Below are 27,515 nucleotides of genomic sequence, written 5' to 3' on the forward strand. Positions count from 1 at the left end.
AGCATAGTCTACCTAGAAAACTGCTGAATCTACATTTGATGAATGTTGCTGCTACAAAAAAAGAGATGCTGATTTCAGTGATCAAAATAAGGGTTTGCCGTTACTTCCTAAAACTGAAAACCTCTGGAGGATAGAAGTGTTTGAAGAAGCCCAATGTAATAACAGTGTACTACCATGTATTCAAAGACCTCCTCAAAGCTTTGTATTTGAAGGCGGGCAAGAGGTCCTTCATTAGCTCATTTTCTTTGGGCTTTTGCTATTTATCCTGTGAATGCACTGTGTGTGCTTTGGCTTCCGCCCCACGACATATGTTTCTGTGTTTACTCTGTGACTTTGCTGAAGAAATATTTGGAAAATCACACTCCTTATTCTGAAGCGCTCCAGTGATAAGATCCCTCCTTGGATTTGGAGTTATGCCCCCTAACTGCGAGATCTGGGTGTGTCCAACTGCACACAGTGTGCTGTCTTGTGTGTGCCTGTTGGTAGGTGGGTCCCATTCATTTCTCTTGAGGCAACGTTTTTCTTGGGAGTTTGTGTATGTTCTTTGTGCATGTCTCAGAGTGCAGAAGACCGCTGGGTGGGCGTGATAGTTATGCACTAGTGATGTGAGAGATTTGCATGGCCTTGCCTTTTCTCCTACCTTTTTTAAGTTAGAAAAACATTGACTATACTTGAGCAAGTGGATTGCTTGAAGCATGTTGTCTACCTTGTTGGCTTTTGTTTTATGCTTCTCTAGCACCTTATTCTCCATTGATAATATCATGGAGCAATTACTCATGACTTTCTAACAGCCATGTTTTTCTTTTGGCGAGTCCCAGTTTTAACAGTAAAGGATGATGTTGTAGGTGAAAAAATAGAGGGAGAAAAGACTGAATCAGAAAAGTAGAGGTGGGCCTTGGAGGTCCTCTACTTCAGCCGTCTGCTCAATCCAGCGTCCCCAACAGGTTGGCCGTCCAGCCTTTGTTCCAATAAGAGAAAGCCCACAACTGCATGAGGCAGAGTGTTCCAGTACCAGTCAGCTCTTATGTTTCAGAAGTTCTTCCTTATATCTAGTTTCAATCTATGTCCCTGTAGTTTCAACCTTTGGTTTTAGCCCTGTTTTCAGGAGCTACAAAGAGTAAGGGCGCAACCCTAACTAATTTTCCAGCACCAAGGTAAGGGCAATGTAGCTTGCCCTCCTTTTCTGGAGGAAAAATCCATTACGGGGTACAAGCCATGATGTATATGCGCAACCTCCTGATTTTAGAAATGGGCTATGTCAGAATGCCAGATGCAAGGGAGGGCACCAGGATGAGGTCTCTTGTTATCTGGTGTGCTCTGTGGGGCATTTGGTGGGCTGCTGTGAGATACAGGAAGCTGGACTAGATGGGCCTATGGCCTGATCCAGTGGGGCTGTTCTTATGTTCTTATGTTCTAGCTCTGTAGTAAGGAAACAAACATTTCTTTACCTCGAGGAGGCCTCCATGACTGCCACCCAACTGCAGGATGGAGCACGTGCCCATTGGCACAATGACGTCAGTGCTGGAAAGTTGGTTAGGATTTGGGCCTAAGTCTTCCCCGTCTTTTGAGTACCAGCTCAAAAGATGATCTGCCAATGCCCTTTTCCCTTAGCCACCTTCTGTTGAGTGTTGCCTCCCCAGACTTTCCTGCCCATTTGCAATGCTGCATATAATACGAGCAGCTTCCCTTCCAGCTCCTGCTTGGGCAACTGGTCAATATTTGTTTGTGACTTTGGTTCCTTTTGATCTTTCTTTGCTGCTGCCTTTCCTCTCTTTAGTTACTAGCATTACGCCCCATTTTCTGATTGTAGTAGTGTGTGCGTGCGATCCAGCAGGCCTGTTCTGTTCCAACACATTTTTGGGGGTAATATTATAAGGCAGATAACGTGTCGTGTTCTGCTTCTCTGCCTTCTTAATGGAATCAATTAACGGACATGACTTCGAGACACGTGAATGTGTGGTATGCGAAAAGCTAAGCCTATTTTGCATTTTGTGTTTTTTTTTTTAATGTCATTTTTAATGTAGAAAACTGCTTTTTGCTTTGCCTTTCAGTCCTTCGATTGAGGGCAATCACGTCTTCCAACATTTCCAACCACACAGCTTAATGATGGATGGCCAGGAAAATACTGGGCCGCTTGGTAGTTGCTGCAGTTGGGGTGGCATGCTGTGGAAAAGGAACAGAGAGCTGGAATTAATGAAATAGTATTAACATCAAAGGGAGGGTGCATATTTCTAGGGTCTTCTTCCAGCCATAAAAATTGCAGGCACAGAAGAAAGGAAGGGAGGGGAAGCCCTAGATCCATCTTCAAGATTATGAGGTTCGTTTTTAGTTGAACACAGCACAATTTTGTGGTCTGAGGAAACAGCAGCTTTGCAGGACCTTTTTCTGTTTGTTTTAAAGATTCTGGAGCCTTTCTTCCAAACCCCATGCCTTTCTTTGGGTTGATATATTGTTCGTGCTCGCCCTTATCAAGCATCATTCCAAGGTTGTTATATTCAATTTAAACATGCTTGAGAAGAAAGGGAGGAAAAAATGACACCTACCAGCATATCAAAATACATTCATAACTTTGGAGAGATGTGTTTTCTCCAAGGAGCTCACCCAGGGCCAGAATTTAAAAGTCATCTTTCATAGTGGTGCTTCCTGGTTTGAGGTGTACATTTTGGAGGGTGTTTGGATGGAGCAGAGCTCCTTGTTGGTGCAGCCTGTTGCAGTCTCCGGATTGCAAAAATTTGACTGGTGTCCTCTTAGCAGAGTTTTTTTGCTCTTATCTGTCCTAGCTTGCATTACATGAATTGACCTTAGTTATTTAGAGTTGTGCCCCTTATCACACAGTTTGAAACCTAGAAAATCACTAAGTGTGTGGAGAAGGAGGTGGGTCAGAGAACAGTTTTTGCCGAAGCAATGGGCTGTCCTAGAAGCAATTTTAACAAACCCCTCCCGCCCAGCCTACAGGTTTGTTTTTTTAAATGGAAGGAATCTGACTTCACCAGGCTTTCCCCTCTCAATGAGAACCTACCAGTCCTAGCTGCTGTGCGACATTCTCTCCTGTGCAACATAACCATACACGTCATTTTCGCCGAAGGTGATCTTCCCAGAGCATTTCCTTACCGTTAAGCATTGTGTTGTGCTTGGTCTGGAGCCATAATCCACGCAAGAGCTTTGGTGTATGCAGGAATGGCTGAATATAATAATGTATAAATAGTGCTTCACTGTATACATCTACTTTGCATGGGGAGGGTGTGTGTATGTGTGCCTTCATCAACATGTATTAGTAAAGGTTCATCTACACTGGGGCTTGTGGTTTGTTTTTGAGCTTGTGTGTGAACAGCTCCTCCTGTTCTCACAGACACTGCAGGTTTGGGAGAGATCATGCTTGGAGCAGTCTTGGAAGAAACAGGGGCTCGTAGTCCTGCATTCTTTTTGTTGGGTTCTGGTGCTCCTACCTCAACATTTTATTTATATACACCCAAGACTCCAGAAGACCTCTGAGAAAAACCAGGATGTTAAAGTTATGTCTGCTCTTCTTCTGTTCTTTTCTGTGTTCTTAAATTTAACTTTGCCCAATCAGAACATCTGTTTTTTTCTCCTTCGCAGCCTTGTCCAACATCAGTTTTTCTTTGTCGTCTTGAAAAATGATGCTGGCTGTTGTTCTCAAGTTCAAAATCTTGGAGTACTTCTTTTTAGTTTTCGTTTCTCCTTATGGCCAGCCTCTTATCAAGCCTTGCTGAGTATTCTGGCATTCTCTCATCTTTCTACACACATCATGCAAATTTCAGTCCATTATTTCCCACTTCTAATTATTGCAGTGGTCGTCTTCTTTTTGGTCTTCCTGCTTCTGCTGTTAAGCCTCTGCTTTAAATGCTGCCACTCACTTGATATTTTCTGCTGGTCATTCATATTATAGTACTCTTTTTGTATCACTTCTTCATTTGTTTCATTCCTCTTCTTGTCTTCACTTTCTAAGATTTTGCATTTAGTTTCAAATGCCCCCCCCCCATCACTTATCTTCTTTTCTTGGAACATTGGTTGACAGGCACTAGTCTTCTTGCTAAATAAAAGATTACCCTCTCCATGCTCTGCCTGCATCTTTTTCTCTTTCTGCTTCCTGTCACTGGAATGCCCTTCCTCCCGACATCAGAATATCCTTCCTTCCTTCTATTAAACCACCTCCATAGGAAATATCTGTTCACTCTGTATTTTTTTTTTATTCTTTTTTGTTTCCGTTCTCCCAGTGTCTCTTACCTTGAACTTCAGATGGTAAGCCTATGGATAAGTCTTGTTTTCATCTGGGGTGTTTGTACAGCAACTAGTGATTTTTAGGTGTTTTGTACATAATATTAAGAAGAATAAATCCAGAGATTCAAAATAGGATTTGTTGCTTTTATTACAGATTTGCATTATTACAAGGATAATCTGATAATATATTAAAATCCCTACTTTCATTTATATACAAGACATGCTACATCAGGATTTTAACACGTATTGTACATTAGGAAAGAAATAATGAGGTAATAAGAGACTTAAAAATTCTGGCTTTCACTGCTCCTATAAAGCAAAATGTGCTATAATAATATGTTCTGGAAACTTACCTTGGCAGAATTCTAGAATTCAGGAATTCATGTTTCTACAGTGGACTTTATTTATAAATATGGCTGCATAATTATCTTCTAGTACATGTATTTGGCAATAATAAGGAAATATGGCAAATATAACTCTGGTCTCTCCCAAGGATCACAGTCGAGTGAAGGATAAGGGCATTTAAATAGGTTATATATCTGCATCCATCATTTGCCTGCAAATTTGGATAGCTCTTTTTGTTGTTACAGTGACTCCAGAGCAAGTAAGGTACAAAATAACTTGGAACCTGTTGACTGTAGTTTACATGACAAAAGTATTCATACTGGCTGTAAAGTATACAGTGAACCAATAAAATCTAAGTTGTTTCTAAAACGTCTGGGCATTCCGTTGAAAAATCCCAGTGCCGTTTCAATGATTTGCTTGATCGCTTGATGGATAATGGCTGGAAACAAAAGTGAGGATGATAACCTGGATTGTTTGACGAGTGCTGAATATTCATTAGTCAAGTCATACCATGCAGGGGAACTCTTGGAGTTCTGTTTGTGCTGGGCAGTGTGTAGACATTTCGAAACAGACACTAACCACACTCAGCTGTTAACAATCACTCTAACCTTCTATGATACCTGTACTGGATACATAGTTTCAAAGGATATAATTTCCTGTGTCAAACAAATTTATTCTTTTAAAAAAGTCTTGCTGTACAGTGTTTAATATGTCCAGTATTTGAGAATATATATAACATACAAAAATATTTAAGTGATGTAGCAGTATTCTGAGCCTCTCCATGTATCTACAGTTCATTTTACCTGATAAAGTCTGGTGGTGTGTGTGTGTGTTCTCTTTTAAAGAGGAGTAGCATTCTGAAACGTTCCTTGTCATTTTGCTCCTGAAGTGATTCTCGAAAAATACAATATACAAGTCCTCCGATAAAGGAGCAGTCAATATACAATATATTACATTCTTAGCTGCTGAGAAGATGTGTTCTGGATAGCGCACGCCACTGTAACTGCTGGGGTTTTTTTTTGGTTCTGCATTTCATACTTAAAGGCAGAATTATTATTTCAGTGGAACGTGTTGGGATTAGGTCTGATCATCATGACAACTTTCTTTAGCGAATAGGAGCCCCCCCGGAACTCAGCCCAGTAGACGCCATCTTGGTATCGACTCCGGTAGTGGCCTCCTCGGTACCAGACACCATTGAGGTTAGAATGTGCGCATGCGTTATACCACCATCCTCCTTTCTGGTAATGAGCACAGTTACCTGTAAAAGAAATGAAGGTACAGTGTTTTTTTATTTTATTTTTTAAACTAAGTTTATGTAATAGATCTAAACGACTTATGTTTTCTGTACGTATTTAAATATCTCATTTTAAAAATAATGAATGAGAAGACGCTTATTCTCATAGTTTTAGAATCCATGTCGATGGTACAGGATGGTACAGATGGTACTACTTAGCAAGCCTTCTGGGAACTTTGGGAAGGCTATGCATCTCAGGGGCTGGGTTCTGCTTGAGGTCTCCAGGCTACTCTTTATTGTCTCATAAGAACATAAGAACAGCCCCACTGGATCAGGCCATAGGCCCATCTCGTCCAGCTTCCTGTATCTCACAGCGGCCAACCAAATGCCCCAGGGAGCACACCAGATAACAAGAGACCTCATCCTGGTGCCCTCCCCTGCATCTGGCATTCTGACATAACCCATTTCTAAAATCAGGAGGTTGCGCATACACATCATGGCTTGTACCCCATAATGGATTTTTCCTCCAGAAACTTGTCCAATCCCCTTTTAAAGGCGTCCAGGCCAGTCGCCATTACCACATCCTGTGGCAAAGAGTTCCACAGACCAACCACACGCTGAGTAAAGAAATATTTTCTTTTGTCTGTTCTAACTCTCCCAACACTCAATTTTAGTGGATGTCCCCTGGTTCTGGTGTTATGTGAGAGTGTAAAGAGCATCTCCCTATCCACTCTGTCCATCCCCTGCATAATTTTGTATGCCTCAATCATGTCCCCCCTCAGGCGTCTCTTTTCTAGGCTGAAGAGGCCCAAACGCCGTAGCCTTTTCTCCTCTTTCTTCCTTGTTGCCCTCAGCTCCTGCTTTGTGGTCTGCTTTGCCTAACCTACTTTCCTGCCTCCTGGAGAATTGGGACTAGGTTCAATAGGCCTTTTAAAAAAAAAAAGTTTCCTAGGAAGACATTCTGCAAAGACCGCTGCATTTGGCTGGGAATTCTATCTTATGTGGCTTTCCTTGGGGCATGCCTCCTATGGCCAGTTAAAATAATTTATTTTTTCAACTTCAATAAAGAGAATAGAATTGCCCGTAGCATGCCGTCTGATAGATTCCAAACTACTTAAATGTTTTCATACCTGTATATACATCATGGTCCCTGTCCAGTGTGGTGAATTGCTTTCCATTGTGCCATGTGAAGGAGTCTCCAGCGTTGCCATTGTAGCGGCCCAGTCGCAGCTTGTAGTACTCACTCTCTGGCTCCAGTCGGAAACTGGCATATTCCGCAAACACTTTACGACCTGACCAGTCTTCCATTGTGATCAGCAATTTGTAGTTGCCTTGATTAGTTAGCCAATAAATATTTTCTAAGCCCAACCAGTATTCTCCATCTATGTTACCAAACCCTTGCTATAGGGGGGAAAGGAGGGAAAAAGTAAATTTTAGTAGTGAGCACTGATTTTGTGTAACACTCAGATAGCTGTTTCAGTCAGACTATGGTAATTTCATATTGAAAATCTAAGCACAGTAATTTCTGAAACATTATATCAATTCCTTGATTCTGTGGTTTTATCCTGTACGCTTTATCTAGGAAGCCATTCTCAAGCACAGTGACCAATCTTACCCAGAACCTTTTGGTCCTTCCTAAGGCCCAACTCAGAAAAATCCCTTATAGAGGGATTGTCACTTCCTGTTTGTCTTCCATATAACTGGAACTGTTCGCAAGTGCAGAACACTTGCATCAAATTGTGTTGACAGATACTTTTTTGTCCATAGCACCTGTCTTACTGGGGTGCTGCCAGATTTTCAGCTTCTTTGCAACTCCACTATCTTCTTCTTCCTTGAACATTACTGTCTGTGGCTTGCCTTTTTGGATTCATACTGCCTTGATTGTAACTTGGAGCTTCCCTATTCCTTTGTGTGACCATAATATAGGTCTTTTTGTGCCTAATCCTTAGGCAACCAAAAAAAAAATAATAATTCCAGCCTGTGGTTCTGGCATTCAAGGCTACCAGCATGCGAGCTTCAGGACACCACAGAGGATGTTGTCAAGGTCCAATCAAAATTTTTTGGTTTATTGGGTTTTGCGGTGAAGAGGCCTACAAGGGAGAGGTTGACCATTATACCTCTGGCAATGCCCGTTTCAGTATAATAGACACTTCTGTTTTCTTCTGGGTTAGTTAAGGCTGCATGAAAACAATCTCCCAGCCCACAACCTTCATGGATGTGGTCAGCTCCCTTAACTACTGCAGGCAGCTCTTGCTGGGGAAAAACTTGCAAACATGAAAAAAATCATTCTTAGAACTAAAATAGCACACCCCTTTCTTTTGTCCTAACCTTGTAAGTCTCCCAATTCCTGAAAAAGTTGACAGAGCCATCCAGCCGCCTCTGAATGACTGTCCAGCCGCCAGGATCGTGTCGCTGATCACACCAGACCTGCATTAGTCGGTTTGCATTTTCAGGTTTCACAAGGTATATGGAACTGGTGTCATGGCCATCTTCTAAAGCCTGCAGACAGTCTCTCCAGGGACCTGGTGAATAGCAGAATACATCATGCCTGTTACTAACACAGCTGTGCATGTATCCCTTTTCTAGGAGCAATGCTGTTCAGATAGGTGACTGATCAGGCTGAACACTCTTCTCTGCGGTTCTCTGTGTAACATTCTTGAAGAGTAACAGTTACATGGAAACTGTACTTTTCTTCTTTTGCTCTATCCTACAGAAAATTAGTTTTGGTGTGGGAATGAGTCAAATTGGAACCACTGACTTGTATGTATTACATCCTTGCTATACTGAAAAGGTCGGTACCTATGGCGGCTTCCTGCTGCTCAGTGGCATGAGGGGAGTGTACTGTGTGGCCTGGTTAGAAATAGTTTGGCTTGAGAGGAGAGTCTTGTTCCCACCCCTGCTATTTTTTCTACAAGGGCAAAGGTACTTTTTACTTCCCTTTCCTATTTGGGGCCTCAAGATGTCTACAAGCTGACAACTCAGTATAGTGAACTCTAGTCCACAAGAGCTTATGCCACAATAAGTGCAGTAGTCTTTCCTTAGGAATTTTGTGGCACTTTAATCTGCTGACTGGCTCCTGCATTTTAGATGAAGGCATTAATATTCATCAAGTTTGGTTAGGAACTCTTTTTAGATGAGCAGTGCACACATACTTCCTGCCCTCCTTCCATTCCAGAAAACTCCATGCAAACTGTTGGAATTGTCTGACTTCCTGTTCTGGAAGGGGATTTTACAGTTGACCTGCTTGCCAAAAATAACATTGGCATGGGAATTGATAGCGAGAGTCAGCAACATATGAGACCGGCACAAATGTGGTCACTTTCTTATCAGAAATGATTTCTTTGACAGAAAAAAACTCATCGGTTATTTTGAAAAACATTCTGTTTTATAGAACATAATTGTCCTATGTTTGAAAAGAAAAATACTGTACGTTTTTTAAGTGCCTGTAAGTCTATGATAAATATATCTGAGAGTTACAGTACCACCCTGCCCATAAGCATGTTTCAAGTGGGTATTCCACTGATCTCAGGCTAGGTTAATCTTTGTCCCCTCAATAGTCATGTTTGTCCCACTTGCCCACATAAGAAGAGCCCTGCTAGACTGAAGCCAAGGCCATCTAGTCTCTCATTCAGTTTTCTTCAGTGACCAGACATATGCCGTTGAACCCGGTGGTGGCATATTGCCGTCATGCAGCCGTTGATAAACCGCTTTCCTATGAATGTATCTAACTCCCCTTTAAAGCCATCTAAGTCGCATCTTATGGCAGTGAATTTGTGTGATGAATTCTGTATGAAGAAATACTTTCTTTTGTCCATCCAAATCTCTTGTGAATCAGCTTCATTGCATGACCACTGATTCTAATGTTGTGAGAGAGGGAGAAAAATGTTTATTTCCGTGCCTCATGATGTAGAGAAATTACTCCAGCCCCCCAATCATTTTGGTTGCCTTCTTTTGCACTTTTTCAGCTCAACAATATCCTATTTGAGCTGTGGTAACCAGAACCAGTGGTGACCTCATTCCTTAATTATTTTTTGCTGTTTAGGTGAGAGAAACTGAGTGATGTAATAAAAAAATATGTGCCACCATGGAAAAACCTTTTCATTCCCTACCAGTTGCCTTCATCTAAGCAACAAAACCTGGATATAAATTCAGTGGCATATATGTTTAATATATGAAAGATGGCATTGCTGCAAGCCTTTATTTCTTGCAAAGAGTTTATAGACGGGGTTGTTTTACAGCACACTTTATTTGAAATTTGTTATTTCAGTAAATTTAGTTAACTTACCATAGCCTCCTCTCTTGAAACAGACTTGCTGTATTGACCAATGTGTGTTTTCCTTCCCACCTGCGTTTTTACACATTCCTGTGCCACTTCAGAGTAGTTTTTTGTATGTTGCACTTGCTTACGTGTGTCATAAATCTCTATGTATCTTAATAACAACTATGCACAGCTTGAAAGTGACAAAAGTGCTATTTGGTGTTCAGTGTTGTGGAAACATGTTTCACTGTGTGCTGTGGTCTCGAACTACGTTCTTGCAGTATTTCATGAACAGTATTGGGGTAGTGTGCATTTGAGGCATAACAGTTGGCTTTGTTGCTGTCATTTTTCCCCCTCAGACGTGGTCTCTGTTACAGTTTGGAAAAATGCAAAATCGACTGACTTACACAGTGACTTGATGAACAGGGATAATGAATGAGAGTGCGCCTAGTAAGTGATCTGTTGGAAGCTGTTCAAAAGCTGAATGCTTCAGAGGGTGCTAAAAATACAGCCTTCTGGCAGAGTCTCTGTTTGTCATGTTGCAGAGATTAGTGACACTTGTTAGTTGTGCTCTGCAAAGCATTTAGAAGGCTGAATATTTTGGTAGTGTGCCTTGGGTAGTGTGTGCAGGAAAGCAAAGGAGGGAACCAGACTTGTTACATTTCTAAGATGTGGGTAGGAGGACAAATGGCAAACAAAATATGTTAGATTTTGTGCACAAAATTGTGATAGAAAATCTGTGAAAACCTGTGTACATCTGAAGTTTTTACACCTGCATGTGCATGCAATCCAGGGTGTTTAGATTTGTGTGTTGTCTTAAATTGATGGTAGAATTGAGAAGGGTTTTTTTGCTGCCGTTCATGCTAGATGCAGTTCAGTGTGTCAGCACCTATTAGTCTGGTGCTTATCCATAAAGAGCTGCTACATAAAAAGTTTTCCTGAGAGAGTGCTCTCATTTTGCAGGCAAGGAAATATAGTTCTGTGATTTCATCCTGCAGTACTTAGTATCTTTACAGAGAATGAATGTCTGTATCCATTGGATGGAATATGTAGCCAGGCTAGTAAAAGCAGGGGTGGCCAGCATAGCAAGAAGCCCTAGCTAGGCACATTTTGAAACATCTGGGCTCATAGTTAAAAATGCAGTACCCCATCCGAACAATCTCTTTTCCCTCACCCTTTAAAGGCTGCTAGTCTTGATGCTTAAAAAATTACTGGTTTTAAAACTTTATGCTGGGGAGAGGAATTAAAGGACCGAAAAGAAAGGTGCAGATTTGTTAGTTACAGGATTCTAAGGAGGTTGATTGGGGTCCTCTGGTTTGCAGTTTGTTTCCAGCACGGCCCTTGGAGCCAAGGAAGTTTTCCATGTCTGAATAAAGGAAAATTTCAGCTTTGTGTATATATTCAGATCCAGTTCTCTCAGAGTGGGAGGTAGGCTTCCCTGAAAAGGGACAGTCGAGCTACAGAGGAGCAAATGCCTCTGCTTCTCTTTTGCCTGGAAACCAAGAGCAGTTTGTAGGTATTAGAGGAATACTGCTCCTGTGTATCTGCCTAGCCCCCACTGGAAAGTCACTCTAGGAATTGCCTGGGTAGGTGGTCCTCATCCAGCTGCTTTCAGCCTAGCATTTAGAAGTGCTCAGATAGTCCTCTGAATGTTTGGTAGCTTTCTCTCACTAAAGTCTTTGAACCTGGTTTAGAACCAAGGGGTATATTATATTTTTTATATTAATTTTTTTAAAAATTAGCTTGCAACTCTCCTCTAACCTCTGACACTTGAGCAGGCATTACTCACCCATGTTCAAGCATGCCTTTGGCAGTGGCCACTGTAAAGTTTAGGCTAGAGCCTGGCTTTTGTTTTTGTCAGGAAGCTGGATTCTGCACATTCTGGATTCTGTTTTTTTTTTTTCTGTGTTCCCGCAGAAGCTCAGCCTATACACAGGACTTGGTTCAATTGTCTCTTTCTAAAGACCTGAACAGCAGCAGCAGCAGCATTTGTAGCGATGTGTTTGTCTGCTCTGTTGTAGAATTAGGAGCATTTGGCAACCAACTTGTCCAAAACATCTGATTTTAATTCTTTCCTCAGAAAATAATGTGTGTAGTCCCCAAGTTGTGTCTTTTGAATTATGACACTGCAGAGGCTGTTTTTATATCCATACAGTGAGGTTTGTGAGAATATTTTTCTCCAGCTCTGCTGTCTGAGACATCACATTGCTTCCTTGCAGCTTCTTTCTTATTTTTGTTACAAGACAGTCTTCCCTGGACTTTGCAAAATGGCATCCATCACATTTTATTTTCTCTTGGGATTTGTCACAAAAGTTGAAACTGACCATGACATAGTCGATGAAACTCAATGTTCGTATTAAATATATGATGTATTACATAAGCCATAAAAGGATAAGACCTCTATATCCCTCATTAAAGTGCAACGAATTTCTCCTATATATAAAAACCACAGTTTTGCCCAGTTAAATAATCCCATTTTGCCCACTGAATAATCTCCTGGAGATCAAAGCTGATTCTTGGAGACATTAAGCCACTCCTGGAAGGGTGGCAACCATAGGATGCAACTGAATAAATCTATACAGGCATCTCCTGTACAAGGAGGAACAAGGCCTGCTGCAAAGTGGGGGGAGATCTGCTCTTTCGATGCTTTAGAATCTATTCTTCTTCCTAATATGTCAATGGCTATCTATGTGGAGTCAGCCAATTAGAAGGAAGTGGTATCCAAGCAGTATCTTGATTAGGGCTGTTCTCACTCCAGGCTCTTTGTTATAATGCACCCAATGATGGGCTCACTGAATTTATGTGGTTGGCTGAAAATTGCCTCACAGCTGCTGGCAGCTTGCGCATCAGTTGGCTGAAAGTTTTGAGGAGAAGGAATCAAAACCTTCCGCCAACTGCTGCTAAGGGCCAAAGCAATTGGAATAAGTAAATCGGCCCTCCCTGCACTGAGAAGACAGTTGTGGAAGACTTGCCATGTGAGTCTAGTCTGCAGACCAGCCCTGGCAGACTTCCAGAGGTCGAAATGAAAAACCCACTTGAACCCAGAGATTCGGACATGAGAGAGAAGCAGTGGGGTTGAACAACCAGAAGAAAACCAGGGATAATGAGTCAGTGACTTGACAAACAACTTCTGGAACCTTTCTCTGAATTTCTGGTTTGCTGTATATCTACCTCCCAGGGTGCATAATGATCTAGAAGTTCTACATGGAATAAACTCTGCCTGAGCTTTTTTCCCAAAGTCACTGCCATTTACTTTGGTGGTTAGGAAAGTAGTTTTCAGTCTGTAGTCAGTGCTAAGTTAAAGCTATGGCGACGTGGTTATGAAGTGCTTCCTCCATGTGGTGCACTCAGTCTGCATTGAGTTTTTGCTACAAGTTTGCTGTGCTGTGCTCATGCTGATCTGAAGGCTGCAGATGACTATCTCACCGCTGGTTGCTAAGCTAGGACTTCGTCCTTAGTTATTTTCTGTGACTTCCATGTGCTAAGAAAATAGTTCCCAAAGCATAAGCATTTAGGCCTGATCCAGATGTACTGAAATCCTTCATACAGAGCAGTGCAATGGTTGTAGCTCTGAGCTTCCCAATCTTATCACCGCCACGACCCACCTTGTCCTCCATGGTGGTGCTCCTGATGGTGCTGGAGAAGCCTCTTCTGGGTTGTGCCGAGCTGGCAACCCACTCTGCTGGCCTCTACCGACCTGTAAAAACCTCTGAAAGCGACTTCCAGGTTTTGGTGGTAAACTGGAAATTGTCTCTTAAAACGAGAAGTGGCTTTTGAAGGCTTCTGCAGGCCACTCTGAGACCCACAGAGGCCAGTAGAGTAGATCACCAGCCCAGTATGACCCAGAAGAAGCCTTTAGGACCACCCAGTGCCTCCAGAATGACTCCTATTTGGAGCCGTTTGGACACAAGGGCAGGCTGGAGGACTCAGCCTGCAACCCAGCTCGCATGGGCTGGTGACTCACCCTAGTTTGGGAAAAGCTGCTGCAGCTGCTTGAAGGAAGTAACCTATGAGCTGATGGGATCATGCAGCTTCTCAGCAGTGACTTGTACAAGCACGTGTGTGTCATGTTATTGGTCTTTCAGGCACATGCAGATTGCTCCCCAGAAGCTGCTTGGTTTCATCATCTCATGAGTTATGTCCTCCATATGGCTGTGGGCGTGGAACTGCTCCTTGTGAGAGATTTCAGCATGTATGAACTTCACTAGAATATCAACGCCTGTATGTTGATGCAGCATCAAGAGATGAGAGTCAATACCCTGTCAGTAGACTTACCGAGAAGAGAGAGCCAGACAAGTCTTGCATGTCATGGTTAGAATCATTCAGCCATTTGGGAGTAAATGGTGGCAGAGACTATTCTTGGCTTCACCGATTAAAACTGATCTTAAGTAAACATTTTTCTTGGGGGGGGGGGGGACATCAGGTTCTCGCTCAAGCTCCTTCTCATCCTTTGGGTCCATAACTCCTGTTGTTCCTTCCTATTATATACAATAACAAAACCCTACAAAAATTATACTGGGGAAAAGGGCATGATATGGTTGGAAGACCTTTGCTTAACTTGCTTTTGCCTAACGGTGGACTCAGCACTGAGTTATATGTACAGTATGTGACAAATGCCTACCTGTACAGGTTTTTCATTGCCATGGCTCCCTGGGGAGTCCCAACCTATTGCCCTATATAATCTATAGGATTGTAGTCCTAATGGAGAGCCGTGGCCAATGGCCCTGTAGGTCAAGGAGCTGCCAGTTGTAAAAGTTTGGGAATTACTACTCTAGCTGAACACTCTCAACTGTCTTATGCATTTATTTTTCACAGAAATTCAAAATTACTGCTCTTATTTCTTGCAGCCTGAATTTTAAGAATGCATAGAGGCTCAAGTGTCAGTAACCAATTTTTCTCCCTGCTACTACTTTTAGAAAATAGTGCTTTACCTTTGTTTGCTTGATGTTTTTTTTTATTCTCTAATTGCTCCCAGGTTACTACATTATATCTCATGTTTTTGCCTGGAGCAGAGGCTTCTGGCCCAAGTTATAATCTATTTGAATCAAGAAGTCCATAATGGAAAAACTGCAAACAGTAATAACATTGCTGTTTGGAGGGAGCACACGTTTTACCACTAAACATTCTTTTAGTTATAACAATTCTGGCAGAAGATGGAACCTGGTGTATTTAAATACGCCTGCTTAAAGAGCCTGATCTTTGGAGGCCAACAGAGCCAAAGGGGAGCCTTTCTGCTTGCTTTAGTGAGTTTTAAAACTGCACCCAAATGACCGCTTCATCCAAAACAAAAAGTTATTTATGACTCTCTTTTTAACAATTTACTTTTCTTTCTGGAGTGTTTTGTGCTAAAGACTAAAAGTACTTGAGAGTTTACAAGTTCCCCAAACCATAACAAATATTTTACAAAACAGTTGATTCTTGATACTTTGGGTACTTTTTTCTGACCTCACAACTCTCTCCCACCCCTTGGCTTGCTCAGGTTTTTCCATGTCCTAACCCAACTGTAGACACTGTACCATTAACGCTATCTACTGAAGCTGTAACATTAAGGGGAAAAAATCAGCTATGAGCTCACTGCTTTATGTATTGCATAAAAGCCTCAGGCATACTGTAATCGTCACAGTTAAAAGCCTCCTGGATAATCACTCAAGCAGTAGAATTAAATCCAAGTATGATCTCCTGAAGAAATTGCATTTTGAACAACCTTGAATAAAATTATAGACTTCCACTGCATTTGTCTTGCATTCCACAGTCCAAGTTTAACCCTACCCCTCTACACCAAACTGGCTCTGCATTTAGCTGCACAATCCTATGCATACTTACTGAGAAGTCAGTCCCACTACATTCAGTGGGGCTTACTTCCAGGAAAGTGTAGTTTCCCCACCATAAGATGATTCCTAAGGCAGGTCATTTCTTAAGGTGTGACGTTTCGGCAGCTTAGAAAAATCACTTACCTGATGGCTTGTCAGTGGAGGTTGGAATGCTAGTAACTGATGGCATTGTTGGGAGAGTGGGTGGCAGAACCTTTAAATTCTGATCACTCTGGATCTCGTTAGTAGATATTTGGTTAATGATGCGATTGTAAGTGGGAGGCTGGTAGACTCGGTTTGGCGGCGGTGGAGGTTGGGGGATTGGCCTGACGGGTGACGTCCTTTGGCAGTGCTCTTCCAGCTGTGCAATAACGATGGACTGGTTGTGGGCGATGGATATCAAATGCTGGTACTTGTGCTCCAGGTCTTTATACCTGTTTGCCAGCTGCAGCATGTCCGCAGTCTGGTTCAGGATCTTGTTTTCCAGCTGGGAAAGTTCCAAGGCATTGTCCCGTTTCCGGATGATTTCGTGCAGGAGCTGCATGTACAGCTGCGTGACCCGCGAGTTCATGTTCCGGCTCTCCTTCCGTAAGAGCTTCACCTCGTTCACAATCCCCCCATCTACCTCCACCAGCTGCTGAAGGGTTTCTATTTGCCGCTTCTGCTTTAGCAGCTCGTTGTTCAGCAGCTCTAATTCCTGCTTATTGACCCTGCTTTCAAGTACAACCTCAGGTTCTTTGGAATTCACGCAGATGGCTCCCGTCACTTTCTGCTGAGGTACAATGAAGGTGTAGGTGCACTTGTCTTGCACTTCACTGGAACGCTTGTATCTGTTGGTGTAAATGAATTCTTGTTCCTCCCCCTCTTCGCTGCCTTCAAAATCTTGGGTCTTGCTGGTGTGAACTCCCACGACAGCCATTAGCAACAAGCAAACAGCTGCCTTCATGGTCCTTTCCATTGGATTTGTTTCACACCAGTGAACTTTTAGGTCTGTGTTAAACATAAAAAGGATAAGTAGTTAAAGTAGTAATTGGTTAAAGCAAGCAGCCCTGTTGTTCTGGATGGAAAATGTGTTATATGGTAACTTAGAAAATATCCTCAAATGTAAAACAGTTGTTCCAAATTTCACTAGCTGTTCGGAGAACTTGATAGTTTTCCAAGATAGCCAGCATGCAAAACAAATAGCTTTCAGTTTAAGAAAGGGGGGAAAAAACCCCAGCACGACTCATAGCCATTTCATATAACTTTTCCTGGATGTCATAGTTTTGGGTTGTCTTCTACTGGCTTTTGGCTACAATGATTTTACTTGTGTAGCCATGTGTGGATCCTGTCATGTAGTGGCACGGAGAAGACATTTCACGAAAGCCTCTTGCCTCCTTGAGAAGTTTGATAGTTAAAACTCGCATTAGTAGAATGACTCTAGGTACGGTAATTGGTTCTAGGATGGAGCTTAGTGTACCTTGAGAGTGACTGTTTGAAGGACACAGAAAATGTTGCTCCAGTAGCCCTCTAGCACTGTAAGCAAGGATCATAGTAATTAGTGTAACTCTGGTTTGAGAGACAGTGACAAGGGTTGGACAGGCTCATGAGCTTAGTTGACTTAGTTATACATTCAAAAGACCAGACAGGTCTCCACTGTCATCATAGTACTGGTAGATTACGCATGCTTCAGAAATAATTAAAATTTCCCAGGGCTTTATGGTACTCTGATAATTGCATACATGACGCTCTGTCACTTTCTAATCTAGAAGGAGTATCCCACTCCAAACAGAGAGAGAGCTCAAATTCCCTTCTGCCTCAATCAGCTGCTGAGCATCTCCAGGGAGATCCTTCACTCTTGTTCAATGTTCTGACATGAAAGGGAGGGATGCTGAGGTGGAGTCCATGTTCCATTCTTCCACAGGAAAGGCACATCTGTGGCCTTCATTGCTGAACTTTAAGTTTTCCTTGGAGCACTTCTGTTTTAATTTCAGCTTCATATGCCCATGTTGCCTTTTTACAGCTATTGAATCTGTTCCATATTCTAAATATATGTTTTATGAGTAAGTAATGGCTAATCGCATTTAAATACTGCTTACTGGAATAAATGTCTGTTTGGTGTAAGACAAAGCTGTGGTAGAAGCAGGCATGCATTGTGTACCGAAACTCTTCTCTGCCTCATTTACTCCCCTCCCAGTGTCACTTTTAATCTTCAGAGGCCTAGGCTTAATTCTTAAATGAGGAAGCTAGGGCCAGTTCTAATGCCCAGTTTTCTGTTTGCAAATTTCATCCCAAAGAAAAGTCCCATGGAGCATAGAGAGCTTGGCTTTGTGCATATTTTAGTATTCCTTGAGTTAAATATCTGCTTATGCAGCATTTGTGCCCCAAAGTGTTCCTATGCATCTAAGGAAGCTCTCGTTTAGACTGTTCTTTCAGTTCCGGTTCTGCCCCCTAAGATTTCCTGATGCCTTTCTAATCCCAAAGTCAACAGCCAGTTCAAATGAGAAAGTAGTGTGCTCTTTCAGGAGAGCACTTGGGCTCAGGCTCTGGCGGACCTCGCGGGGTATGGAAGGGGGTTCCACCATCCGGTTAATGTGAAATGTCACTTTCCATATTGCTGTATGTGGTTGTGTTGGATTCAGGATAAGATTTTTTTTGCCATAGGAAGAGAGCATGGCCTGCTATAAACAGACTGTGCATAGTCTAAATCAGGGTCCTTCATAATCTTGAAGAAATTAGAAGCATAAATTAAGACCCCCTCAGAGAGCTTTAACTTGCGTAGCCAGTTGCACAGCAGGTCACCCTTGGTGACCCTGGCTGGCTTCCAGCCATCCTACTTTACACAGTTGAACTATTCTTGAAAATGTCTTCAGCAGAGCAGTTGTTAAGGGCTGGGGGGGGGGGTGCTTTCTAGCTTCAATATCTGGCTTTCAGCTCTCTCTCTCTCTCTCTCCACAAATCCTTATTTTCTCTTGAATAGAAATTCAGTTTTTGTAGTGGAAATCTTTTAAGTTCCTCTTTACAGTATCCTCCCCCATTTAAATAACAAAGTCTTATAATCCTCAAAAATACCCATGTTCTTCAGAACATAAGGAATATGGGACAGGCATGTTGACGTGGGAGTCCAGTTGCTTCTATACTACTGCTGCTGATTTGCATTGCATTTTCTATGCCAACTGCTTATGTCCATCTGCTGGGTAACCTTTGCCATGACTCGCTCGATTTGTATTCATATTCATCCTCACAAGCTCACCCAAGTATTCTATAGCTGAAGTAGGACTTGAAGAATACCCCCAGATCAGACAGCAACTCTCTAACATGGCATTTCTCAACAGTTGTCCCCTGCTATACCACTTTGCGTGGTCCACCAACTGGAAGCACCACCAGAAGTAACTGGCGATTACTTCTGTCATCAGCAGTTACTTCTGGATTGAAGGCCAGATGCATTACTGCACACACAGTAAGAGGCTCAGGGCAGACCGGAGGACTTTTTCAAGCATGAAAAAGTCACGTGCTGGAGCTCTGCCCATTGAGCAGAGTCTCCTGTCACTGCTTGTCACCTTGCGTTGCTGGTCTCCCTGCTAGGTGGCGGGGTCCTGCATGACACAAGTACCACTAGTGGTACAAGTACCATCGGTTGAGAAACATTGCTCTAACTAGTGTGAACGCCACTGGTGCTGTTTCACAGTTCTATCTGCGGCCTTTATTTGGCATTCTTATTTCAAAGCATGTTCCCTGTTCTCAGTCCACAAAAGGAAACACAACTCTAAATAAGAATGTTTGGTCTAGAATTCGGGTTACTGATTTGGACCAGATCTGTGCTTTCTCTGCCTCAGGAAAGAATCGTAAGTATGCTGAAATCCATGGCAAAGCTCCCATCGATGCAGATGGGATTGAGATGGCACTCTTAGCCCATAGTCAGATGGTTGGCAGGGGGGTAAGAAGTAGTAATGGATCCTGTTGTGTTTGCTCTTTCAACGTTTGCTCAACTAATTATGTCTCTGAGGGACACAACCGAAAATATTCCTGTCATCTAATAAGTAGGGGAGAAACAAACCTCAAAAAAAGATATTACTACCTTTTTTTGCTGTTCCTGAAAATGAAAAAAAAACAAAACTAAATATTTTCCTTGGCACCATGAGTTACAAGTGAAAACAGAACGACTCACTGCGGGAATTATCCTGTTGCTCTAAGGCTTTTTACATTGTATAAGAAACCTCTACCCTGAATTAAGATCTAGCATGTTTTTGCCACCTTTTAAAAGTCACAAATGAAATTTCTGCAGGGTTTCATCAAACAGTCAGCACAAAGCTGGGTAGTTTTAGCTCCTATATGTTTCTGATACCCAAGGCCTGGAGTGTTAGTAGTGCATCAGAAGTTGAGGGTGCATTTGCATTTTGTCTTCAACAAGAGAAGACAATGCTTTATCTCAAAGCGCCAGAGAGGAAATAAAAGGTCAGAGAGCTAAAACAGACTGGATCCAAAACACTTTGCCCCAGGAGACTTTTACAATACAGTTGGGAGCATCCCAGAATCTCCTCCTGTATTGCCAAGGATGCTATCTTGCAAAGGACACACGTCATATTGCATTCCGTTTCACTGGAACCCAGAGAATAACTCGACAATCGAGATAATGCTGTATTGAAAGAGTACAGTAGCAACCTTTCCAGTTGCACAGAAATCGTATGGGGAGCCTGACGAAGAATTCAGTGCTCTTCTTAAAACTTTCTTCTCCATCCTTCTAATGCTGTACATGATCTTGACGATTTTGAACTCATTCTGGACTCATTCGGGGTGGGGGGGGGGGAGATGTTTTAAAAGGCCAACGTCTCAGTTGTAACACTTTAGTTGCTTAAGTTTTTCTGGGTAAACGTATATGCATGAAGAAAAAAATCTAAATTTTCTCAACTGCTGAAATCTGTCAGGGGGAACTTTGGGGGGGGGGGGCTGAACCTTTTTGCAGTCTGAATCTGCTGCTATTTCAGCATCATTGTTTTGTTCAAATTGTGCTTCTTCCTAATAGTGATGTTGTCACACAGCCAGTCTGATTGTGTCACTGAGGGCAAACCAAACTAATTGGGAGTGAAGGCAGGCTTCCTGAATATGCTTGATCCTCACTCTGAATTTCTTTTCTTTCTTCAGTGTTATAGTTACGTATGGGTATGTGATGGCACTGTTACCAGGAAGAAGAGTTCATCAGTGAACTCTGTTGAACAGTGAACAGGTGCAGAAAAGCAAGCTTAGGTGGTCTTTCAGGAAATTCTCTGCCCCCCCCATCCTTTTTAATGTTGAAATTATTCATTAGAAAACATTTGGCTCAGCCCTGATAATATCCCATTAAGTATTTATATGTTCACAAATCCACAGTCTGTGAATAGTGATATTTCATGAGACATTTTTATGGAGTTGTTAACTTTTCTATTCCTTCCATTGTGGAGTGTTGGAGATGAAAGAGAGAAGAATTGTGGGTAATCTTTGACTTCTATTGTTTATGCAATTTAAGGACTACAAATTGTTCTGAATTGTACATTTGAGGGAAAACATTTTGTAATTTAAACAAAGCTCCTTCTGTGAGGCCTGGGAGATTTTTTTTTTCCCCCTCCAACGTGCTATGAAGTGACATAACTGATGTCTGGAAAACTAAAACGAAGGGCAGCTCTGCAGGAAACTGAGCTGGTGCAGATTTCATAGCAAGAGGGACAGTTTCTGCTTTGTCTTTACTGAAACGGAATCTCCTGGGCAAAAGAATGAAACGGTGACCTTCCTGACTAATGTTTAATTGCAGACCAGTACAGTGGTCCTAAGGGATAAGGGATAACTAAGGGATAACTCCTAAGGGATAAGACAAAAGGAAAGCCTCACAGTCTTGAAGGTATCGTGAATCCATTTTCTGTGCTCCAAGCAGAACATCTACTTGGATGTATGGAGTTGGGTGGATGTAAGAATGATCCTTCCCTCTCCCCCACTCACACAGCAAAGAATTCTACAAAAGGAATTGCAACCATTTTAAGGTGCAAATATTCCCAAGGTGACTCTTCACGGTGACAGAAGATTATGGTTAACAGAAAATTGTACTGGACTTTGGAGGGAAGCTAAAAAATAAAGCCACTGCATTGACGATAATATTAAGAGTGTGAGCTCAACTGTTCATGTCAAAAGTGTTTTTACTTGAGATCATTCTTCCCAGGTGGACTCCAGAGCCACTGTAGTGCCCTCCCATTGCCAGTAACTGCACTCAAGTCCTTGCTGGGAAAGAGCAATTGCTGACCCAGCAATCTATAGTGCTTTTTTTTTTTCCTCCTGTGTGGTCCTATTGGGATGTGCCTGTGATCCTGCATACGTGCACTGTTTTAAAGTTGCCCAGGTCATGACCTGAAGGCACATAATACAGCAGCCAAGTGTTGCCTGGCAAGGGCCTGTGCCAGAGAGATTGCCGTGAATCTCTCAAGCTCCATGAAGGCAAAGGGGCAGGATATCAATATTATGAATAATATCTCCTCAGGCATCATTAGTTGAATGCAAAGGCCACTTTCCAGTCTTGCAAAGCTCACTTTCTCAATGTCAAGGGAGGAAGACCAAAATAAGAGGGGGGGAATCTAGAAGCCTGGGTCCAGAACAGCATACTGGACTTGAGGTCCTTGGTCAGTTCTGATAGTCAACACAAGGAATGTGGCGCAGATCCTGAACCACATTGATTACAAGGGAATGGAAATGAGTTCTCTGTTTCCTGACTCAAGTCAAGAGGCATTCAGGAAGGGTGGCTGTTGGAGGCTGTGCTTTCCTTGGCAGCTGCCAGCACTCCCTACGGGGGCCTACCTCACACTTGGCTTCGATTGCAACCACAACGGAATCCTCCTCATCATGTTGTCTTCTGACTTGGACACTGTACAAGTGACAATGCTGCAGCCTTGTTACTAGAGAGGATGCCCTTTTCAATCACTGTGGAAACCATCTTTTAATAGTGTTTAGATGCACTGAGGTGGAGCTTGAACACTCTGGCTTGCTGTGGTCCTAATTTAGTGTTCCACCTCTCCTTAAGACACAGTCCAAAGTGTGTCCCTTAGATTGATTGTGCAGTCAGAAATGTAAACTTTGGTTGCTGTTTATAGCTCACTCATCAAGCAAACAACATAGATCCTCCTATGTTAGTCCTAGATAGTGGCAACAGTTCCTCCATAAAGTGACAAGCTATACATGTCCATAAGTAGAGCAGCACATCTCATGTCTCTGCCCCCTCATGGCTCTTTACTCTTTTGGTTTGGGAAGAAAGGTGCAAGAAATAGTAATAAAACTGCAGGAATGAGTTGAGGGTTTTTCTTGGGGTGAGCTGGAACAGGGCATTTTGTTCCCTGTGCAATGTCCATAAAGGGAGACACAAGTTTGTAGAACTAAGACCCTTGTGGGCCAGTGCACACCTTGTGGCTACTGGCTAAGGCTTTGTTTGCAACATCAAACCATCAGTTAGAGCATATTTTAGCCACGTGCTAGGTTGTTTTGAAGCTATAAAAACCGTTGGACGCATTCTTCCTACTCAGATAACTCACTTCTGTCTCTCTTTGGCTAATGTTGCAACCAAATAACATTTATTTCCCCTTAGTAGCTCATATGCTGGAGCTGTTTATCACATGTCCTGAGGTGTCCTTTGATGCCAGTTCAGTTCAGGCCAAGAGCCTGTTTCGAAAGGCAGCGCACAGAACTTGGGGTTTGGGTATGGAAGACTTAGCTATGAGGAAATTGGGTGGCCGGTTCAAACATTTTTCAACCATTGTGCTTGCAGAAACGGCTGCTAGGAAGCCACAGCTATGCTTGAGGCACATTCCTTGAGGAACTTTATGCAATGTGCCAACCAGCCTTTTGCTCAGTCTGGTCTGTCTCACTATGAGAATAAAATTAGATGCAATTAGTTTACAACTCAGCCTGAAGTTACAGAGGAAACAAATCTAAATGATCCTTTCTTCCACCTTGCTGGTTGTATTCTTCTTACATTCAGGCAATGGTGTATATACAGCTGATTGAGCAGTAGCCAGCAGGTCTACATGGCAGCACTTGGTCCAGTTGGACAACCGATCGCCATTCAGTCTTGGAAGATTTCTCCATAAAAACGCACCAGCCGAATGCTGCATCTAGACTTTTTTTGGCGCAGGTTTCAGAAGCAGCAACGCTGCATACCCAAATGAATGAGAAGTCATGAAAGGCCCAGTGTTCAGCCATGTGATATTTCTTCCTGAAAAAAAAATAAACTTGGGTCTGTGCCCATGTATGAACGTACTGGATTGCGATAAGCACCGCATTGGGGAGTTGTCCTGTTTTTTAGGTGAGGCAATCCGTGCTGTGCAGCTATAATGAGTTTTTTTGTAAAAATGCCCCCAATTTCCATAAAGCTTCACACACTGGCAGTAGCCAGTTAGGTTATGCTGATTCCTCAGATGGGGACGTTTATTGGGGGTGTATAAACAGTATTTGAGTTTTAAGGGTTTTATGTTTAACAAACCATTAATTCAATGAAAATGCTTCAAATTTCTGGTTGTGTCATTTGATCTAATAATAGAAAAGTCGGGGTTGGTAATTTTAGCCTGAATTTTTGCAAAGTTCTAACTGGAGCCAGAGAATCCCTACTGTAGTTACTCTGAAGTTGTGGCTTCCCTTATTTGTTCTCTCTTCTCTGTGCGTGTATACCAGCAAAACAGCTTTACCTTTTGTGTGGCATTTTGCTAGAGCAATAACTCCTAGATAACAGATCAAGAGTTACCACCAGAGATCCCCAGGAGCACTTTGGGTGTGTCTGTGGGTTGCTAGCACAAATGGTGCCAAGAGCAGTGTGAACCGAGTAGCCTTTCAAGGTTTGGCTTCAATAATCAGAGTTTTGGCATTGTAACCATCCTTGGACAGGTTCCTCTATAAAATGTTTGCAGCTCTGGTGCTATCAAACAGTATGTAGATCACTTTGCTTCTGCAAAGAGCTTTGTGGGTTGTTCCTGGAAATCAACTCTTTGGCCAAAGAGGCTCTGTTTTTTAACACCAAAGAACTGGGAGCTGTGGTTACTTGGTGGCGTGAGGGAAATTCACTCTGCACATGTTCTGAAGTACTGTACTCTCCTCTCCACATGTACCCAGAGTTCCAAATGCATTTCTGGATCTGAGCTCTGCTGGTGGTTACGGTCTGGCTCAAAGCCCTTCATGCTCTCATTTCATTACCTGATCAAATATTGATTTTCTTAATGGGAAGGGGAAATTGATAGTTAAAAAACACATGGAAAAAAATCCTACTATATATTTTTTTTCCTTGCTGCTTTTCCATAATGATAAAAATAGTGGAAAAAAACCAAGCTGGGGGTGTCCAAACACAAGGGGGATCCTTGTAGCACCCCCTCCAGCATTCTGGGTAGACTTGGTTCTTGCCATAGGTTCAGACAGGTGTTCATTTTTTTATCATGTAACTTTTACCAGTCACCACATATTTGGCACTCTAATTTTGGTCAAAGCACGAGGGCTGGTCCTGAACCCTCTCACCAGACACGGTCCTAGCAGAACTTTCTCTAGAGCAAACCTTCTCCTGTGCCTAGAGCTGGAACTGAGAGTTCTCTTCCTCTCCCCTTTAAATGTTCTTAGTGTACAAGAATGACTTGCAAGGCATATTCCTTATGTACGAAAGTAACCCGATAGCAAGTGTTGTGAGCATCAAGACTAGAGGTGTTTGTTTTACCCAGAAGTAAGCCCATTGTGTTTAGTAGGATTTGGACTGTAATCCTGACTTCCTCACCGGAAACAAACGCCTCTAATAGGACACTTCAGAAACAGTTGTTATATACACGTGCACAGAGAGAGAGAGAGAGAGAGAGAGAGAGAGCATTCTTCAATTGGGAGACCTAACCTTCTTCATTTGGCTGAGAGTTCTGTCAAGTAATTTCCCACTTGCTGAGAGGAGGAGGCTGGGGGAGGAGTGGGGAGGGAAGGAAAGCCTGGTGAACAAGGGTCCTTAATTAATTCTTTGGGAACTTTTGTTTGGACAGTATACCAAATGCTCCAAGGTGCTTCCAAAGATTACCTAGCCCCTGCCTTCTTCCACCATTCCTCATCCTAAAAGAGGATGAGCCCTATCATTGTCTCTTCACTTTTCTTTCTGGGACAATCAGGAACTTTACCAGAAGGAATATTTCTGGGGTCAAACATCCTCTTAGGAGCATTGAGGCTAACAGCTAGGGTTGCCTCTACTCCCCTTTCAGAGTGGCCTCACCTTATTTTTTTTTCTCTTAAGCCAACCAGTGTTGAAAGATGTCTTTAACGTTTTTGCTTTCTATTTCACGTGTTAAGAGAGTTCCAAAATAAGAGCTTTGCAACACTGTTTGATCTTATCTTGCTTGTTTCATATTTCACTCTTGGCATTGACTGTAAAAGCTGTTGCAAGGAATATTTCCAAAATATTCAGCTCTGCTTGGTTTGGAGTTTGTTTTTTTTTTTTAATTTTTTTTTAAAGTTTTCACTTAAACATGCAAACACTGTGATATTCTAGGAGCTGTTACTCAGAGGAACTTTCTGTATCTTTTCATCTGATCAGTGTGTTAGAGGAAAGTTAAGACCAGCTTCCTGGGTTGTAATACAATAGTCCTTTCAAAGAAGTGGTACAAAGTGTAGAAGTTTTGCTGTGTAGCATTTTAGGGAGGAAAAAGTTGTGTTCTATAAATATGAGCAATATTGTGGTGGACTGCAAGGTTTTTTTAAATGAAAACATCATTGAATCCCTTACACTTTTGACATTTTAGTCTGTTTACAAACATACACTTTGAAATTAAAAAAGAAGGGAAACCATGTAGAACTCACATTTTGAAAGCTTGTATACATTTAAAAAAAATAAATCCAAATTCCATATTTGGATTTGCAGTCTCTACAGGAATTGATAACATAGAGAACAATCTACAATCTGATTAATCTCATCAGGTTGATCCAGAGCTTGGCTTTATTTTCTAATTCATAACATTTTTATATTTAAAAAAAATAGACTTCACAGTTTGCCATCATAATGTAAATTTACATGAAATGTGACGCTTTTAGTTTTCTTACCCTGTTTCCTTTTGGGCTTCTTTCTTCAAACTTGCTTTAAAAAAAATAAAAATCAAAAATTCAATGTCTGGCTCATCCACAGAAATAGTGACATCACTGAGTGCACCAAAAGAAATGTATTCCTCTGTGAGGAAGACTATCTAGATTCTGTTGCACGAAAAGATTCATGCATTTGGTAGTGTGCTTGGCAGGATAACATAAGAAAGCTACTGCAATCCTGTTATTTCCTTATTGTTTAAAGTCTCGTCTCTTTAACTTGATTGCTGAATCTAAGAAGTCCATCCCCATGCTATAAACCCTGAGAGACAATAGGCTGCAGGAGTGACTTGCATTTCAGGACCTCCGGCTTTCCTGCATTTCAGCTCTAAAGCTTTGAATCCATCATCTCAGGCAAGGCTAAAACAGCCCTATTTGAACTTCAGCTCCTTTGTGGTGGATTTACATGCTGGAGGGGGGGAAAAAAAAAGATAATCAAGCATGCGGTAAGCAGACAAGTTCTGGTTGGATAAGCTCCGCTTCCCCCTCCCACAAAGGCAAGGGATCCACCAGCAAGAGACACGCTCAGGGCCTCCCCTTAACCACAAACGGTAGA

At 42.2% G+C, this 27,515-nt stretch overlaps 2 protein-coding genes across 8 annotated transcripts in view; one reads left to right on the forward strand and one right to left on the reverse strand.

Annotated features, from left to right (window-relative positions):
- The window catches only part of RALGPS1 (Ral GEF with PH domain and SH3 binding motif 1), a 140,937-nt gene that overhangs the window by 51,000 nt on the left and 62,422 nt on the right, over nucleotides 1-27,515 (forward strand). The gene's annotated exons all lie outside the window — the stretch shown is intronic.
- On the reverse strand, nucleotides 5,562-27,392 carry ANGPTL2 (angiopoietin like 2). The gene is made up of 5 exons (XM_066610612.1): nucleotides 26,924-27,392; nucleotides 16,031-16,876; nucleotides 8,147-8,340; nucleotides 6,949-7,219; nucleotides 5,562-5,842 (listed from the first exon to the last, which is right to left on the reverse strand). Exons 2-5 carry the CDS (start codon nucleotides 16,842-16,844, stop codon nucleotides 5,643-5,645), a joined length of 1,479 nt encoding a protein of 492 aa, XP_066466709.1. The 5' UTR covers nucleotides 16,845-16,876; nucleotides 26,924-27,392; the 3' UTR covers nucleotides 5,562-5,642.

This window comes from Tiliqua scincoides, chromosome 16, assembly GCF_035046505.1.
Source record: "Tiliqua scincoides isolate rTilSci1 chromosome 16, rTilSci1.hap2, whole genome shotgun sequence".
In the NCBI taxonomy this organism is placed as follows: Eukaryota; Metazoa; Chordata; class Lepidosauria; order Squamata; family Scincidae; genus Tiliqua; species Tiliqua scincoides.

Coding starts and splice junctions, on each gene's coding strand:
- ANGPTL2 (XM_066610612.1), bottom strand. CDS start 16,844: ATGGAAAGGACCATGAAGGCAGCTGTTTGCTTGTTGCTAATGGCTGTC. Junction 8,341..16,030: donor CTCCACTGACAAGCCATCAG/GTAAGTGATTTT, acceptor GCTATTCACCAG/GTCCCTGGAGAGACTGTCTG. Junction 5,843..6,948: donor GGACCATGATGTATATACAG/GTATGAAAACAT, acceptor TTTCTTTTACAG/GTAACTGTGCTCATTACCAG.